This window comes from Catharus ustulatus, chromosome 17 (assembly GCF_009819885.2).
Source record: "Catharus ustulatus isolate bCatUst1 chromosome 17, bCatUst1.pri.v2, whole genome shotgun sequence".
Lineage (NCBI taxonomy): Eukaryota > Metazoa > Chordata > Aves > Passeriformes > Turdidae > Catharus > Catharus ustulatus.
In genome coordinates this window covers 8,154,146-8,170,030 of record NC_046237.1, presented here as the reverse complement: position 1 = coordinate 8,170,030, position 15,885 = coordinate 8,154,146, and the positions used below count along the sequence as shown (strand labels likewise).

Here is a 15,885-nt window from a genome sequence, read left to right as displayed (position 1 = left end):
CCACTGCTCTGTGTGTGTGCTACACCCGCTTGTTGTGGTTATCCCTGGATGGGGGTCAAGCTTCCCAGTAGCTGAATCCTGTTCCCAGTATGTGCCAGTACCCCTCAAGGGTCTCCAAATGTGGTTGTTTCATAGCTGGGGAATTATCTGTACACTCAATACCCCAAAGGCAGATGAGCTAATAATTATCTTCTATTTATCTCATCTTTAACATGCAGATTTGTTGAGTTAATTTTGCTGTGACCGATCTCCTATATTTTCTTGAAACAATGGGGGATGCGAGGGACTCCTTCAAAAACATTATATATATTTTTTAATTTTCTGAGATTTCTCAAACCAGACTCCTGCTGAGATAACTGCTAATAACTGCGATCATTATGAAAAATTATTTTAGCTCAAAACTGTTTTTTAAAGCACAGTTGAAATAAATTCAGAAGGATTTTGGCCGAGTTGACTCTCTCCTAATTATTCTTATTTGTTAAATTGAGAAATGTCTCGGGTTCTGCTTCTTGTGGAATTACAGAGCGATTTGTCACGACCTCAGCAAACAGAGGGGCTGTCACGTCGCTGCTGCCGCACTCAGAGCCCAGTTATTGGCCTGTTTTCAAGGTGACAGCGGTTAATGACGCCGGGTATAAATAGAAGTGTGTTGTCAATAAACGCCGGCAGCAGCCGCCTGCATTCCCGAGCGCGGGGAGCGTTTGTAGAAGGTTATGGAAAATGTGTCACGAGAAAACGCTGGTTCCAGCGGGGCTCTGCTGGGGGTCGCTTTTCCCCTGGGTACAGCAGCACCCGGGGCACAGCGGGGACCGGACCCCGCTTCGCCCGTGGCACCGGGCGCTCAGGGCAGGGAGAGCCCTCCTGTCACCGCGGGTGCGCCGGGTCCCGTACCCTCCCTGCCTTGTACCACGTCGGACCGGGGGACAGCCGGCACACCCCCAGCCCTGCCCCGGCGGCCCCGGCGGGGCTCGCACTGTGGGGCGGTGGTTGTCCCGCTCCGCCCACTCCTCTTCGCGACATCCCGCGCTGCTTGACGGCAGTGTGGCACCTCCCGCCCTCCATTTCCGGCACGGCCCCCCTCGCCTCGCTTTCCGGCAGTGTGGCGCCCCGCCACCCGGCCTGCGCTGCCTGCCTTACGGCAAGTGTCGCACGGCCCCGGTGGTTTGCGACAGGTTCCCGGTGGCGGGGCCCGGTGGGTGCGATGGACGTGGGGGAGCTGCTCAGCTACCAGGTGAGCTCGGGAGCTTGGGCCGTGCTGGGAGTGTCGCGGAGGTGCTCTGGTCCGTGGCATGATGCTGCTCCAGCTCCGGTGCGGCCGCGGGCCTGGAGCGGCCGCCGTGCGGGGCCTGCCCCGCCGCACTGGGTGCGCTCTCACGGGGTCTGGTTAAAATGCCGCTAAGTTTTGGAGGTCTCTCCCCCTCTTCGGAGCAGCGGTGCCCGGTGGGACCCGGTTACCGGGGGCTCCGCGGGACCGCGGCTTTGCCGGTGGCGTTTCGGCCACAGATGGGCAGATTGGTGCTCGCCTGTGCCTGGAGGGAAGCCTGAGCTGGTTACATGGCTGTTCCAGCATGTCTTTAGCTCTCTGTTTTATTACAAAACCCATTCAATTTCATTTTTATCAAAATATTTTTTAAAAAGTTTTCCTTGTAAAAGTTTTCCTTTATTCGGTGCATTTTGTTGTCTTGCCCTGCGGTCACTGATTGCTCGCTGTGTGCAGGTATTAAGTGTGTTGGCTTATTGTCCCAGAAGCAGAGTTTAGGTGTTCCCTGTGAAACAGGGAATGGAGATATGAACTACAATAACATTTTAATACTTGGTTGGGATAGTGTTGGGCATTGCTTCGGTTCTCAGCCCGGCTGCAGCAGTGGGGTTTCCCTGGGTAAGGAAAACACCCTGGGACATTATCAACTCAGGTCTGCTCGGGAGCTGAGAGCACAGAATTCCTTGTGGAGCTCAGTGCCATCCTGGTGTGCCTCATTCCGTGGGGCACAGAGGTGAAGGCAGTGTCTTCACTCCATGTTTGTGCTTTGGGGATGTGTTGTTTGGAGATGCTCAGGGGAAAAGGGAAAGTTGCTGCTGGGTTTGAAAGTTTCTCAGCTGTTTTCCTAATGGTATTGAAGTGTCTGGGGCATGGCTATGGGAGGAGTCTGTCTTTGAGAGCTCTGCTGGATTCCTCCTTGATAATCTCCAAGATGTTCCCTTCTGTGGATTGCTCCGTGTCGAGCATCCTTTCCCATCCTGCTGCATCCAACAGCACAGGCGTGCTAGTCTGAGATCTAATCCACTTCTGTAATTCTCTATATTTTTAAAATGTGATTTTTCAACATCAAATTAGAATTTTCATTTCTTATGTTCCTTTGATTCTTTGGCCTTCACCACCCCATCTGGGGGTTAGTAGTGTCATCCCTTACATGTCTGGGATGCAGGTTAAGGGCACAGAGAGGTAAACCTCAATGAACTTTGTAATTTTTTAGCCAAGTTCCAGTTTGGGGTTTTGTTAGTTGGTTTTTCTCTTACAGTCAGAATGTGAACTCCCCAGGATTCCCTCCATTCTGGAGGGAAGTGTCCATCCACTTTGCTTTGCTCACTTGGATTTTGTACAGCTTTCCTTTGGATGAGCTTTCAACACGGCAAGGGGGTGATTGCTTGTGACAGCAGGGGCTGAATTCTGTCGAGGTAAAGAAATGCTGCTTAGCTGCAGGGTATCTAAATTTTCATTTCATTTCTTGCTGCTGAAATTGTTCTTAGCTGTGGGGAAAAGCATTCTGCAGCTTTCAACCAGCTGCTGAAATAGCTCCTGAAGGATTTGTCCTGGCTCTGTGCTCTCCTGGTCTCTCACCTGAATGCAGGTGGTTCTTGTGTCACTAGCTGAGGTGATGCTTTAGTGAGCACTGCAAGTCAGTGGTGCAGAATTCTGACCTCCAGAACTGGGTACAATGGTGAGTACAGGTGAAAAAAGTGGAGAAGCAGAAGGCAGGAAAACAGCTCTGGTTCTGAGAAAACAAGATTCCCTTCTGTGAGGGCATTCTGGCTGGGGATAGGGAAAAGTAGTTGGAAACAGCAGATTTCACTGCCTCCCATCCTGTGGGTCAAGCTCTGCCTTTGGGGAGGGTGGTTTGAAGAAGATGGCCAGGGGAGGGTGGCTTGGCAGCTCACCCAGCCACTCCTGGCCCACTCCAGCCCTGGATTTGGGAGCTTCCCTGCTCTGTGCTGAGCTGTGGGCTGGCTCAAGGTCTTCTTGGTTGTCCTCCTTGCAGGAATGGTACTGGCTGTCGGGGAGGTGGTGTGATTCCTCATCTCTCTGATTTTAATCTCTTGCTGCAAATGAGTTGGTCTTCTCAACCTCCCTCAGCACAACCCAAAATAATTGCTTTCCTCTTACACTGTTTTGAATTTTCTCCTCTAAATGTGTAATCTGTGCCCTTGCTTCGGCAAGATGATGTTCTCCCTGAGAGCCAAACTTGGCGTGGAACACTGCAGGCACCGTGCCACAGTTCAGCACCAAGTGTCTGCCAGAACGGGGAAGAAACCTCTTGCAACAAAAAATACAATTAAACAGCACCTGGCCGTTTATACAAAGCTCAGGAATCCATAAACTTTACGTGTTGCTGCAAAACAGTTGCAGATGGTCTAAAGTGATGATTAAATATTACTGCTGTTTGCCCAGATCCTCCGTGTTTGGTCTCTGATTACAGAGGGTAATTAAGAGGACAAAGCCAACTCCGGGGCTATTCAGAGTCTTCTTTCAGTTGTCTTGGGAGGGAATAAGGGAGATTATTTGAATTCTCATTAAAGGCAGATTTCATCACCGAGAGCAATCATTACAAACTGTTATTTTTTTGATGGAATGTCAGCAAAATCAAACAGCAGAAGGAGCAGTAACTAATGGGGTGAGGTCTGAGTGCACCATGCTGGGCGATGTCCCGTGGTCGGTCAGGGTTGAGTGCGGTGTGTGCCGGGATGAATCTCTGTGTATCCATGGGGCACATCATCATTTCTGCTGCTGGTACAGATAATTTGGTGTCAATTTGCAATGCAGTGGATGCATCTGATGGTAGGGCAGCTCAGCTGAGCTGGCTGTTGACTACTTACAGCATTCTTACCCCAGTAGCTCCTCTCCTGCTGGCAGTTAAAACAAGGAGCCAGCATTGGCTCAGCTGTCTGTCTCATCCCTTGGCTGTGCTCCTGGGAGTACAGCCCTGTGCTGCCAGAGCTGTCTTGGTGCTCTCACAGGGTGGCAAGTGAATCTCTAGTTTACTTCCCAATGTATTGTCTCTGACCACCAAATCAGAGAGTGTCAAGAAAGACCCTTGTCCTGCACTTTCCTTGTGTGCTCCTTGGGTGGTTCAGAACCTCAGAAAGGAGGCTGGAGGGCACAGGGGGTCATTCCCTCTGAAATTGATAATCCGTATCCGTGTGGATACTGTGTGCACCTCTCATTGCATTTTCCTCAGTTTGTGTGATTTTGGAACTCTTGGGTCTCTGAGATTTCTGATTTTTCTGGGGTACCAGTTCTTCCAGTTTTTAGCACTCAGATCCTGCACCATTTAGAAGAGCTGTGTGTCATGCTTCAGGAATAAAAAACATGGAAAAGTGAGATTGATAGTAGCCTGGTTTATCACGATCATTGAAAACAAAATTAGGAAGTCATTGAAGATTCCTCTGGAGATTAGGATCCCAAACTGACAGCTGCTGTGCTGTTTTTTGAGTGGCCTTTTGGAGCAGGCTGGGATGTGGGCACAGAAGAAGCTGTATCATTTATGAAGATTTATTTCAGATCTCATTAACAAAAAATTTCTGAGCTTCACAGTAATGAGATTACTTACAAAACAGATACCTTAGTAATATGAAACTCCTGAGTATTTCCTGAGTAATATGAAACTACAGAGACGTCCTGTTTGACGAAGGCTGAAGCAATCAGGATTCTGAGAAATGTGTGTTCTGATTTTGTGGGGTACTTAACCCTGATATTAATGTGCAATCACTGCTTGGAGGGAGCCCAGAGGCGCTGGCAGATTATTGTGCTTTGATTTAGGACGTTGTTTCCCTTTCCCTCGTTGCACTCGTGGTGGATGCTGCTCCTGCCACCCACACCAAAGGCAGGCTGGGCCTTACCTGGCTGTGCATAAAGCAGGACCTGTGTCAGGTGTGCCTGGGGAAAGTCTGTCCCCAAAGGCTTGGCCCCAGGGAGTGTCAGCTCAGGGTATGTGAGATAACAGACACAACCAGTACAGGAGGACTACCAGAGAAAGGCAAAGATAATTCTCCTGTTCCCAATTACCAGCTTCTGTTTACTTTGTCATATTTTATAAACAGTAGCTTTTTTTAAAACCCTTTTGTATTCATTGGTTTTTGTGTGATGCTATCAGTGTTAGATTTAAATGAAAATGCCTACTGAATAAATTACTGTGAATGCCCTGCATTCAACAGGAACAAAATTAAGCTTAGCTAACAAAACAATTGAAAAATGCTTTTCTTGTGCATTTTCTAATGAATTCCAACTTCTTGCCAGATTCACCTTAGCATAACTAAGTAAAAAACCTCACATTTTGTTTATCAAATGATTAACTTTCTCTTCTCTATCAGAAAGGCAGAACTTGTGCAGATGTCTGTGGAGCTGTGGAATTGGTTAAATAAATGTGTTTGGACACAATCTGTGTGTTTGCTGAGTGAAATGTGCCAGGCTCAGTGCAGCAACCTATGGGCTTCGTTCTTGCTAGTTGGTAACAGTCCTTTGCAAAACACAAATGCAAACCCAAGATGAAAATCAATGAACAGAAAGTAATGCCTGCCTTAAATCAGTTGTTCATGACTGTGCATCTCTTGTGGAATGAGCAGGACCCAGGTGTTCCACTTGGGCCTTGGTTTTGTGGCTTTAATAAGTGCTGGTTGGGAGCAGTAGTGTTCTTAGTGAGGTTTTGCATAACATCAATAAGGAGAGGCAAAGCCTTAATGCCTGCTTAATAGCGTTTGCCCAGAATTCAATTACTGCCTATTGCCAGGCTGCTGGCAGCGTTAATGATCGCACGCGGGGCACTTCCATGATTTATCATAATGATTCTGCTGTGTGTTAGAGACGCCTCCCCCAGCAATGCATAAATACAAAAAAGGGGAAAATAATTGAGATGGAGGCAAGGGTGTAAATTCTGATCTTGAGGATTGTGTATTCAGAAGAAATGGGGGATGTTTTGTGGTGGAGTTTTAATTTATGTTTTGTTCTGGGATGCAGTCCCTTCCCATGGTACATTACTTTGCATCTGACAGACCCTCAGCTCCCTCAGCCTCTCCTCACATCTCAAGCTTGCCAGGGGTTTTGGTCTTTTTTAATGTTTAGAAATATGAGGGAGGAAAGAGATTCCAGTTTCAAATTAGGAACATCCATGGCTAATCTTGTTGAGATTTAGATGTAAATTTTGGGATTTATGTCACTAATTGCTTTATTTGTATTTGTGACATTAAGCTGTCAAAGATGGTTTAGGATGAGTAGGGTATTATCAAGGAATGAATGGAAGGGAATAGGGAGGGCAGGACCCTTTGTGGCATCAAGGACATTGAGTAAAGAGTATGAATTTACTGAAGTTTTTTCCTTGGATGATGTAATTTAGCAAACACCTTTTCCTTGTTCTTTTTATGGGGCTGCTGGTTGCTCAGGGAGTGTGTGAATTATTAGTTGTTGTCAATGACACGTTTGTTTCCAAATGGATCTATGTGAAATTATATTTTAATGTACCTAGAAGATAAGTAATAGGAATCTGCTTTAAAAAAAAAAAGCCCAATCCACAAAACCCTTCAAGCAAATAAATTTTTCATTTCACAGAATCTCTGGGTATGCTTCCACGTCATGGCTATTGAATTATGAGCTGAGTAACTGCTTTAAAAGTGCATGGAGGCACTTTAGAAGGGTTTTGAGTCAGGAATGTACCATCTGTAATGGAAATGGCAGAGAAGATATAGGGAGAAAGGAGACAGATAACAGAGCTTGAGCAGGTCTGCCTGGGAGCGAGCAGACCCAGCTCTGATTTGTGCTAATGTGTTGTCTGGGAAACTTGATTCTGCATCTTCCCTAAAGTGGTGACAAGGTGGTAACCCTGAGAACAAGGTGATCCTAGCCAGGCTGCTGTCTGGCCTGTCTTTTAGCTATAATTGTGCTTTTTGGGGCTGGCTGGGGGTGGGGGGGCTTTATTTTTTTACATCTCCTGAAAGCAGCATTTTCTCCAGGGCGAATCATTTACCAGCTTCTCATTGGTTCTGGGCTGTGCCACTGCTGCAGCATGTGGTGGAACTGCAACCACAGCTGGATTTCCTTAGGAGCCTGGAAGGTTTATTGCCCTCTGCAGCCCAAAGTTCCTCACCTGCCAGGGAGCTGGAAATTCCTGTCTTGATGCTCACACTAGTGCCAGACCTGGCAGGAGAATGACACTGTCACTTATTTCCTCTGCACCTTTCTTTAGATCAAACATGAGAAGGATCCCAGTCTCAGATAAAAGCATGGCCTGTGTTCATGGAAGCCTGGTGTGACTTTTGCCATTCCCATACAGCAGATGAGTAGGGGCTGCCTGCCAGGTGGTGTTTTATAAATTAAGCTAATGAGGTTACAAAATCACCTACCAGGTGACTTGAGCAGTGATGTAAGTTAAAAGTATTTTTGTTATTATTTTATTATTCTTGATACATACACTTCTTTTGAATAGTAAATAATTAAGCTTTATTTTGCTGTAGTTATAGAACATGGAGCACTTCCATTCCAGCTTGGTTGTCCTTCAAAAATGTGACAGACCAAATTTAATATCCTTGTAGTTTTTGAGGGGGAAGTTTTTCCTTCTGTTGTAAATGCTTTTATCCCTTTCTGCCTGAATGAAAACATGGGATTAGGATTAATGGACTTCTTGTCCTTGGCAAATTACCTTTAGTTTTGACAATCAACTAGAAATAGTGGAATAAAATAATAGGTTGTTCCAAGCAAACCATGACGGTTTGGGCGCTTTTAATCCAGTGCCAAGCCTCTGCAGAGCTGCAGCAAGCAGCAGTCCTCCTTGAACTGCCTACACTGAGTTGGGCTGATTCTGCTTTTACTTGTCAGCAAACTTCAGCCAGAAGGATGGGGGTGAAATGGGATGCACACAGGAATTCAATATAATCTTGTATACGTTGTGTGTAAAAAATTATCTTTCCTTGCTGTCTGCTGAGCATATCAGTCTGCTGGCTGTGAAATGTGGGGTTGTCTCAGCTGAGTCAGCAGATTGGGGTTCTTTGATGGGCAGCTGTGCCCCACTGAGCAGGGCTGTTTGGCCACTCCTTGTCTGTGCACTCCTTGTCCTTGCTGTCTATGAAGATATTTTCCCATGAATTGTGTTCATAGATCAAAGGAGGTAGGATGTTGACACAGCTCTTGGCAGAGGCATTCATCTACTCATGTGATGTTCCACTTCACTAAATTAATTTCCTTTCCAGTTTTCAGAGTTGTTAAGTGTCATGTAAGCAAATCTTTTAAACAACTAGTAAGAATTTCCTTGGTATGGCTTATAACATTGGTATTCTGCTTTGCAGGGGTCACTAAACAGTTGTATTCATTCACCTTTTATTGCTCTGACTTCAGCCTAATAGAGGGACAAAAAGACCCCGTGATGAAGAGGAAGAGGAAATCAAAGCACGTCGGAAACAAGCCAGTGCCCGAGAGCATGGTCGTCATAGAGAAGAGGAGTCTGCTGCTCTGGATGAAACTGAGGATGAGAAGAAGAAACTCCTTCAGATAATTGAAAGGGATGGAGAAGAGGAAGATGAGGAAGTAAGTCCTCTGGGAAAAGAGAGGCAGTGGAAAAAAGCCAACACCAAACCCCTTCTCTATGATTTCCATTTCTTACCATGTTGGTGGTGAGGCTTAACGTGATTTTCCTGTGCTTGTACAGCTTCAGTTTGTGGGTTTGCTTTCCTGCTCTGCGGGGTGTTCATTAATTTCAAATTTCTCAAATATATCAGCTGAAGATTTAAAGCAGGGGCAAAAGGGAGAAGCTTTCAAGTCTAATCTCTGTTTGGTCTGAGAATACCCAAATCACCCTCTAAAGTATAATTTTAGGAAACAGTTTCTGTGTTCTAACCAATTTCCTGACTATTGTTCTCATCGGTACCCCCAACCATGCAGCTTCTCCCCCCCTCTTTGTAGCTGTGCGGCAGCAGCAGCAAATAAACAAACATTCTTCTGTACAGGAAAGGTCTTGGGTCAGAGGAGGGGGGTGGCAGCTGTCAAGGGTAAATGATTTCAAGCCTTGGAGACAGAAATCCAATGCTGCATTGGCCTTTCTGCCAAGGGCCAGGAAAAAGATCACTTTATAAATGTGACACATGGATTGGTATAAATCTAGAAGATATTTGCTTCCTGCTGCCTGTGTCCTGTTTGATAAAAAAACAAGTGATATTCACCACTGCAGAATCATGTAGCTTTGTAAAATATCATTGTCCTTTGTATACAGCATTGCCAGCATCCGTCTTGGAGAATCTCTCGTTTTTTTGACGTTGAGCTATTGCCATGACAGTTGTTGCTGATAGCAGAGAAAGATAATGCAGGATTTCTGTAGCATTTCAGCTCCAGGGAGGATGGATCGAGAGGAGAGTCCTCCTGACTGGCTAGTCTTGTGGATTCCTGCAGTGTGCCAGTCCCTCATCTTTGTCAAGTGGAGTCTTCCCAGCCAGACATTTTAAAGGCTGAAAGTCCAGTCTTTCTTTAGAACGCAAATCACTTGTTTATTACTTTGGACTGCAGTTAATACAAGTGCCATTAAAATGTGCTTTGCCCCAGTAAATTTGATGTGAAGAAGCTAATCTCCAGGACACTGCAATACTGAATGCAAATTCAATACCAGATATAAAGCAGATCCTAATGGAGATATCGTAGTGATATGTGTTAGAGGAAGCAAAGAATCAAAGGAAACAGAGGGAAGCAGTGTCAGCATGTGTGGTTCAAATCCCACTGCGAGAAGAATGTGCTTTGGGCACTGTAGTATTGATTGGCTGACTGGGGTGGTGACATGAGTGGGATGGCAATGAGACATGTTGGGCAAAGGAATGGAGGAAATCCAATAATAACTGAAGGCTGGGGCTGGTGTTGTTGTTGTAATGGAGTTTGCTGAAGAAATGGAGGTTTTTTCCTCTCATACCAGATTGCTGCTTAGAGTCACTGACCAAAGAGTCTGCAACACCAGCAGCAACTCTTGATGTAATCCTGAGCAGGGGATGGGCACAAAACTTGGCTTAAAATGGGAGGGTGTCTGGTTTGGGTTTTATTTTGAGAGCTTCTCTTAAATAGTGGTTGTAACACAGTCAAACAGAGGAGAGGGAAGAGGTCACCCAGGGAAATCTATATCATCAATTTTTTAATAAAAGAGGTGCATTAGAATCATAAACTAAGGAAAATGTTTGTAGGTGTCAGGGAGGCAGCAGAAGTTGCATTGCTACTGTACAGCAAATATACAACCCCAACTGAGAAACGCCTTGGAGCATTTACAAAATAAAGAGAAAATATAGAATAGAATATTGATTTATTTTTTTTTCTTTAGGAGAAGGTTTTAAGATAGCAGTGAAAGCTTATCCAAGTGAGGAAAATGCGGAAGAACATAAATTCAGGGCAGTTAAATGTAGACTTACAGAAAGAAATAGCGCAAGGGACTTGTGCAGAGAAGCTCTCTGTGGGCCCAGGCTATGAGTGCAGGTTTGCTCTGTGTCAGAAGCAAAAAAGCCTGGATGTCTTCTGTGGTGCCAGGCTATAACAGGTATAAAAGGACAGCTCGAGGTCTGAGCTGGAGTGGGCAGTGATGGTGTGTGAGGTGTTTGGCAGCTTTCTGCAGTGAGATTCCAGAGCTGGCTGCAATTCCAAGGGCCCTGGGCCTGGCTGCAGTCCCACCACTTTGCTGATATTTCTCCAGCCATCCAAAGCTCACTTCTCTGCCTTTTCTGATTTGGTCAGGAGGAACCTTTGGATGAAAGTTCAGTGAAGAAGATGATTCTCACCTTTGAGAAGAGATCCTACAAAAACCAGGAACTGCGGATCAAGTTTCCTGATAATCCAGAGAAGTAAGACTATGCTTAACTTTTTTTCCTTTGATTTCAGGTATAAGACTAAATCAATTGCAGGAATATAGAGATGTTTTCAGTTACATAAGGCTTATGTAACAGCAGTTATTGCCTTGTAGTTCTTCTAAATATTATTTGAAACTGACTTGGTTAATTAAAAATGGCTTTGTTGAGATCTGGCGGGGCCAATATATGGCTGGCAGCACAAAAAACCATCCTCAGCAATAATTAAAGGTTTCATCCCATCATTTGATGTGAAGGTGTGTGCTTGCATACCAGCCAGAGGTGTATGTGGGGAGGAAATCATTTCATGTTCCCCACTGCTGTGGTGAGCAGAATGGCTGGATGGGCTCGGAGAGCCAGATATGGTGTTTGTGTTCTGGAAGCCTCTTCCTCCCTTCAAGGTGTTCTGTTATTCACATTAAAGGGATTTCTTCCTGCACTTCAGTGTCATTATTGTTTGTCCAGTTTGCTGTCCTTTCCCTTTGCCATCTTATTTTTATGGACTTCAGACTCATGCAACCCACATACTAATATGTGCTGGCTAGGGAAGGTGCAGTGCTCCGCAGAATTCATTTTATAAGCAGGTTTTTTCGTGTGTGGCTGCAGCATCTTGAATTTAATTTTTTCTTGAAATTCTAGAACTGATTTACAGAATTGGAACAAATCTGCTTATTAACTCTATGTAAATTTTACAGTAGGAATGTTTATGCTGCTGCAGGATTCAACATCAAGGGGCAGGCATAGGACAGGGAGGATGGAAATGCTGGTGCCATATGTACCTGGAGTGACAAGTCCTACCTGGTGTCTCCTGGAAGGCAGTGGTCTCTTCTTGCCTTTTTATTACCCTTTTTTGTCTTGCCTCAGGTTTATGGAGTCGGAACTGGATTTAAATGACATCATTCAGGAAATGCACGTGATCGCGACGATGCCCGGCCTGTATCACCTGCTGGTGGAGCTGAACGCTGTGCAGTCTCTGCTCGGGCTGTTGGGACATGACAACACAGATATCCTTCACTTGTTAAAGCAGCTCTCATGGGAGAGGCTTTCTACAGACTTTTCTGTAATCCCTCATATCCTCTTTCCCAGACTCCTGTAGATGTTTTTGTCGTCTTCCCACCACACAGAATTTATATGTTGGTTTTTGGTTTTTTTTTCACAGTGAAAGCCCTCTTTGTTCAAGTAATATTGATTCTGAATTTTTTTTTTCAGTGCTGTTATTCTTCTTTCTTATTTTATGGCCCTTTCATCTAGTTTTGAGTGGCAGTGTTAGAGTGTGAGCAGATGAGCAGCAGAGAAGTGAAGACCTGGGCTTAGCAGTGATAATCTCAGACTCTGCAAACTTTGTCTGGAGTAGCCCCAGTGAAAATGAAACTGTTTTACCCGTTCTTGCTGAGAGCTGAGCTGTCAGGCTGTCAGCTGTTTGTCATGGATTAGCTCACTGCATACTTCACCTTATTTTGTAAATGTGCCCTCTTCATGTGCCCACACCTTTAGTCTGGTGTGCACAAAGCTCGAGGCTGTGGGTGGCCCCTCTGGTTAAGTACATATCCAGAGACAATTCCATTTTCATGCTCAGTGAGGTCCAGTGTCACTGACCCTGATCCCTCTATGCTCCTGGCTCTTGTACCTCTGAAGCTCTGAGGACATCTGAGAAAGAGTTTCCCATTTTGGAAAATGTTTTGTTGATCAAAACCAGTGCCAATTTTTGAGTATCCTGGTGCCTTGATGCTTAGCTGTCAGCTGGGAACTGGCACTATGCCCAGCTCCCCAGTGTGCAGTCTGTAAAAGCAGACCTCAGCCTGCTTTGTTTGTAAAATATTCTATAGCAGATTAAGATGAAAAATTGTTACATGACTTGGGAGATTGCCTGTCTGTGTCCTGAAAATATCAGTGAGTGGAGGGAGCAGTGAATCCCCATGGAAAGGGCACTAGGTGTCGACTTGGGACTCAGGCAGTCCTTTTTCCATTTTTATTGATCCATGGCCTTAGGAAGGTAATTTATTCTTTGCTTCTTTATGTATAAAGCAGGACATAACACTTACCAGCTTTCCTGAGGTGTTTTGGAATATACAATGTGAAAAGGCCTGTTAGTGCTGCATGTTGTGGTCTGATGCACAGATCTTGGTTTTCTTTTTTAGCACTTTTCTTTATAGCACCATCTATTGAGAATTCATAATTCATTCTTTCTAAGTGGGTGCAGTGATCAGAAGCTAAAACCAAAGCATAAATATTTTATTGCATGCCAGTTTATATTAGAGAGCACTGTATTTGGGTATTTTGACTTGCATCAGGTAGAACCTTGATGTGGTGAATGCTGCTCCCTGCAAAACAGTAAACCCCACAGCTTCCCTTATCCAAGATCTGCAAGGAAATGGCTCTCAAAATAACTGTTAACAATTTATGTTGTACAGGGAGAAGCTCCTCCCATGCAAATCAAATTTTGTGGTTACTGTAGTTTAATTATTTATTTTATACCAGACACCACAGACTTGTTTGTACTGTAGACTTTTATACTGAATTTCTCATTCATAGGGAGAAAAGGAACTGTGGGAATATTGACTGGGATAGCAGAGCTGTTTTCCATATGAAGTGTGCTGGAGTACAGCTTGCTTTGTCCTGTCAGCCATGGAAAGCTTTGTGCTGGGGTCACTGCTACTGTCAAAGACTTGTCAGGGTTTTCACTGTGAACTCCTTTTATTTGGTTTGCAACTTTCCTTTCAGTGAGTTTATGGGTAGGAATTTGGCCTGAGAACTGCAATTTTGGGGAAAGTATATTTCTTGTTATAAAACTGCTGAAGTGTTTTGAGCTCCATTGGAAGCAGAGACTGCTGCTGCTCACGTACAGAGTAGAAGCACTATTAAAGTGAAGCATCTAGACATAAAACTGCATTGATACAGCTCAGGTTTTCTAATGATGCTTTGTTAAAACAAATGGGAAAATATTTTTTAAAATGAGTTCTTCAAGGAGAGAACTAAACAAATGGCTCTTCAGATGTGATTTAAATATGGTGTCTTGAGGAACTAATGCAAGGAGACAAAAGCAATGTCCAGGGGGAGCAAATAATCTGCTGAATGATTCATACAGTTTTACACAAAACATGTGAATGAAAGATGATCACCAACAAGATTTTATTAATGAAAAACATGAAAGCTTCAAGCAAGGCTTTGCTTTACTATCTCCTAAATTTTATAGGGCAGCTGATACTCTCACTGCAAGCCTCAACAGAAGTCCCCAGACAGGAATGCTCTGCATGATGAACTCTGCTGAGTTCTTCGCTGTGCACTCTCAAAAGAACCTGGTTCAGTTATCTTAGTAGCACCCAGGGGACAGCAGAAATCTTTAACTGATTCCTCCCTGAGCTTTCTCTCCCATGAGCTGATGAAACCACATTCCTTCAATTTGTCCTCATCCATCATGCATTAACACCTCAGTGGTCCTCTGCTCTCCCAAGCCCAGTATATCAAGGTCTCTCTTTTTCTGGGAGAGCCCACAACTGAACAAAATATTCTGCAAATTGCCCCATGAGAACCAAGGAGAAGATAAGAATTCCTTCTGTTGGCTTGCTGGTGTACTGCAGTGTGTGATTAGCCTTTGTCACTGCAGTGACACTGCTGAGGTGACACTTGGCTGAAGTGACATTCTGGTGGCTTGCCTGCAGCTTGTCCAGCAGAAGGTCCAGGCTCTGTCTTGCAGAGCTCACCTCTCCAGCTAGCCCCAGCACACTGCTGAACCTCACTAAGAAAAGACAGATGAAAATACTTTTCCTGTTGCTGCTTGTGTGTCTGAGCAAATGCACAAATAGGAGACCTGGGAGCTGGTTTGTCAGCCTGGGCACTTGAGAGAGATCCATCACAGTGTGGTTATTTAGGACATGCAGAAAACCACGTCTCCTGCTCTGCCCCTGGGACGCAGGCAGGATTGATCAGTGTGTCTGAGAGAATAGGGAAGTGGGTCTAATGAGCTGGAATACGTCTTGTCGTACAAGGGAGCTGTGCAGCAGGCAGGGGAGCTGTGTGTTATGCAGCCCAGAGTTAATGAGTGAAAATTGGGCTGGCAGAAGCTCTGCTGTTCCTGCGAGGGCTGCGGTTTGAGGAGTGTGCTGCCCTAATTGGGCTGGGCAGAGGGGGGTGATGGTGCTGGCAGTGCCCTCGTTAGGGGTGTGTGTGTATCAGGTTAGCAGGGCTATCACTGAGAGCACAATACCCAAATCACATTATTATAACTCATTTCTCTTTGCTTGTGTTCAGTCTTGACAATGCAAGACGGTGCCTTGTTAGATCAACTCCAGCATGTTTGATTTGAAAAAAATAAGTAACTACCATGAAGAAACAGTAAAATTGCCTGATAGAGTAACCTCAGAATCACATTTGTTTTTATCATTCCTGATTGTTCAGATTCCCTCATTTTAGTGCTTGTGGGGAAGGTCTGCTGCAGTAGTCTGTGTGCTCTTGTGTCTGCTGTGATTGTAATGCATTGTATCACCTCACTAGTAATGTATTGCCAGTTGCTTTGGGGTCATGTCATGAACACACTGGTCTAAGAGCCATCTGCTATTGATACTAAATGTGTTTGCCTCCCTGTTGGTGGTCCTTAACACCCAGCACATGTTTCCATAGCTGTGGTTGACTTGCTGCAAGAGCTGACTGATATTGATACTCTCCATGAGAGTGAAGAAGGAGCCGAAGTCCTCATAGACGCTCTTGTAAGTAGAAAACCCCAGATTATTTCAGTGCCTCAACATCTGCCTCAGCCCAGTAATGAACACTGACCCACCCTACTTTCTGCAACTCTGGGTGTCTTTGCTGCCAGCATCATGA

General features: G+C 45.0%; 1 protein-coding gene across 1 annotated transcript in view; it reads left to right on the top strand.

The window, feature by feature from the left end:
- Nucleotides 1-1,090: 1,090 nt before the first annotated feature.
- CTNNBL1 (catenin beta like 1) overlaps nt 1,091-15,885 on the top strand; it is a 46,524-nt gene continuing 31,729 nt past the window's right edge. The window contains exons 1-5 of the mRNA XM_033075108.2: nt 1,091-1,231; nt 8,597-8,785; nt 10,958-11,064; nt 11,932-12,071; nt 15,673-15,770. Of these exons, the coding sequence (XP_032930999.1) occupies nt 1,202-1,231; nt 8,597-8,785; nt 10,958-11,064; nt 11,932-12,071; nt 15,673-15,770 (564 nt within the window). The 5' untranslated portion in view covers nt 1,091-1,201. The remainder of the gene's footprint in view (nt 1,232-8,596; nt 8,786-10,957; nt 11,065-11,931; nt 12,072-15,672; nt 15,771-15,885) is intronic.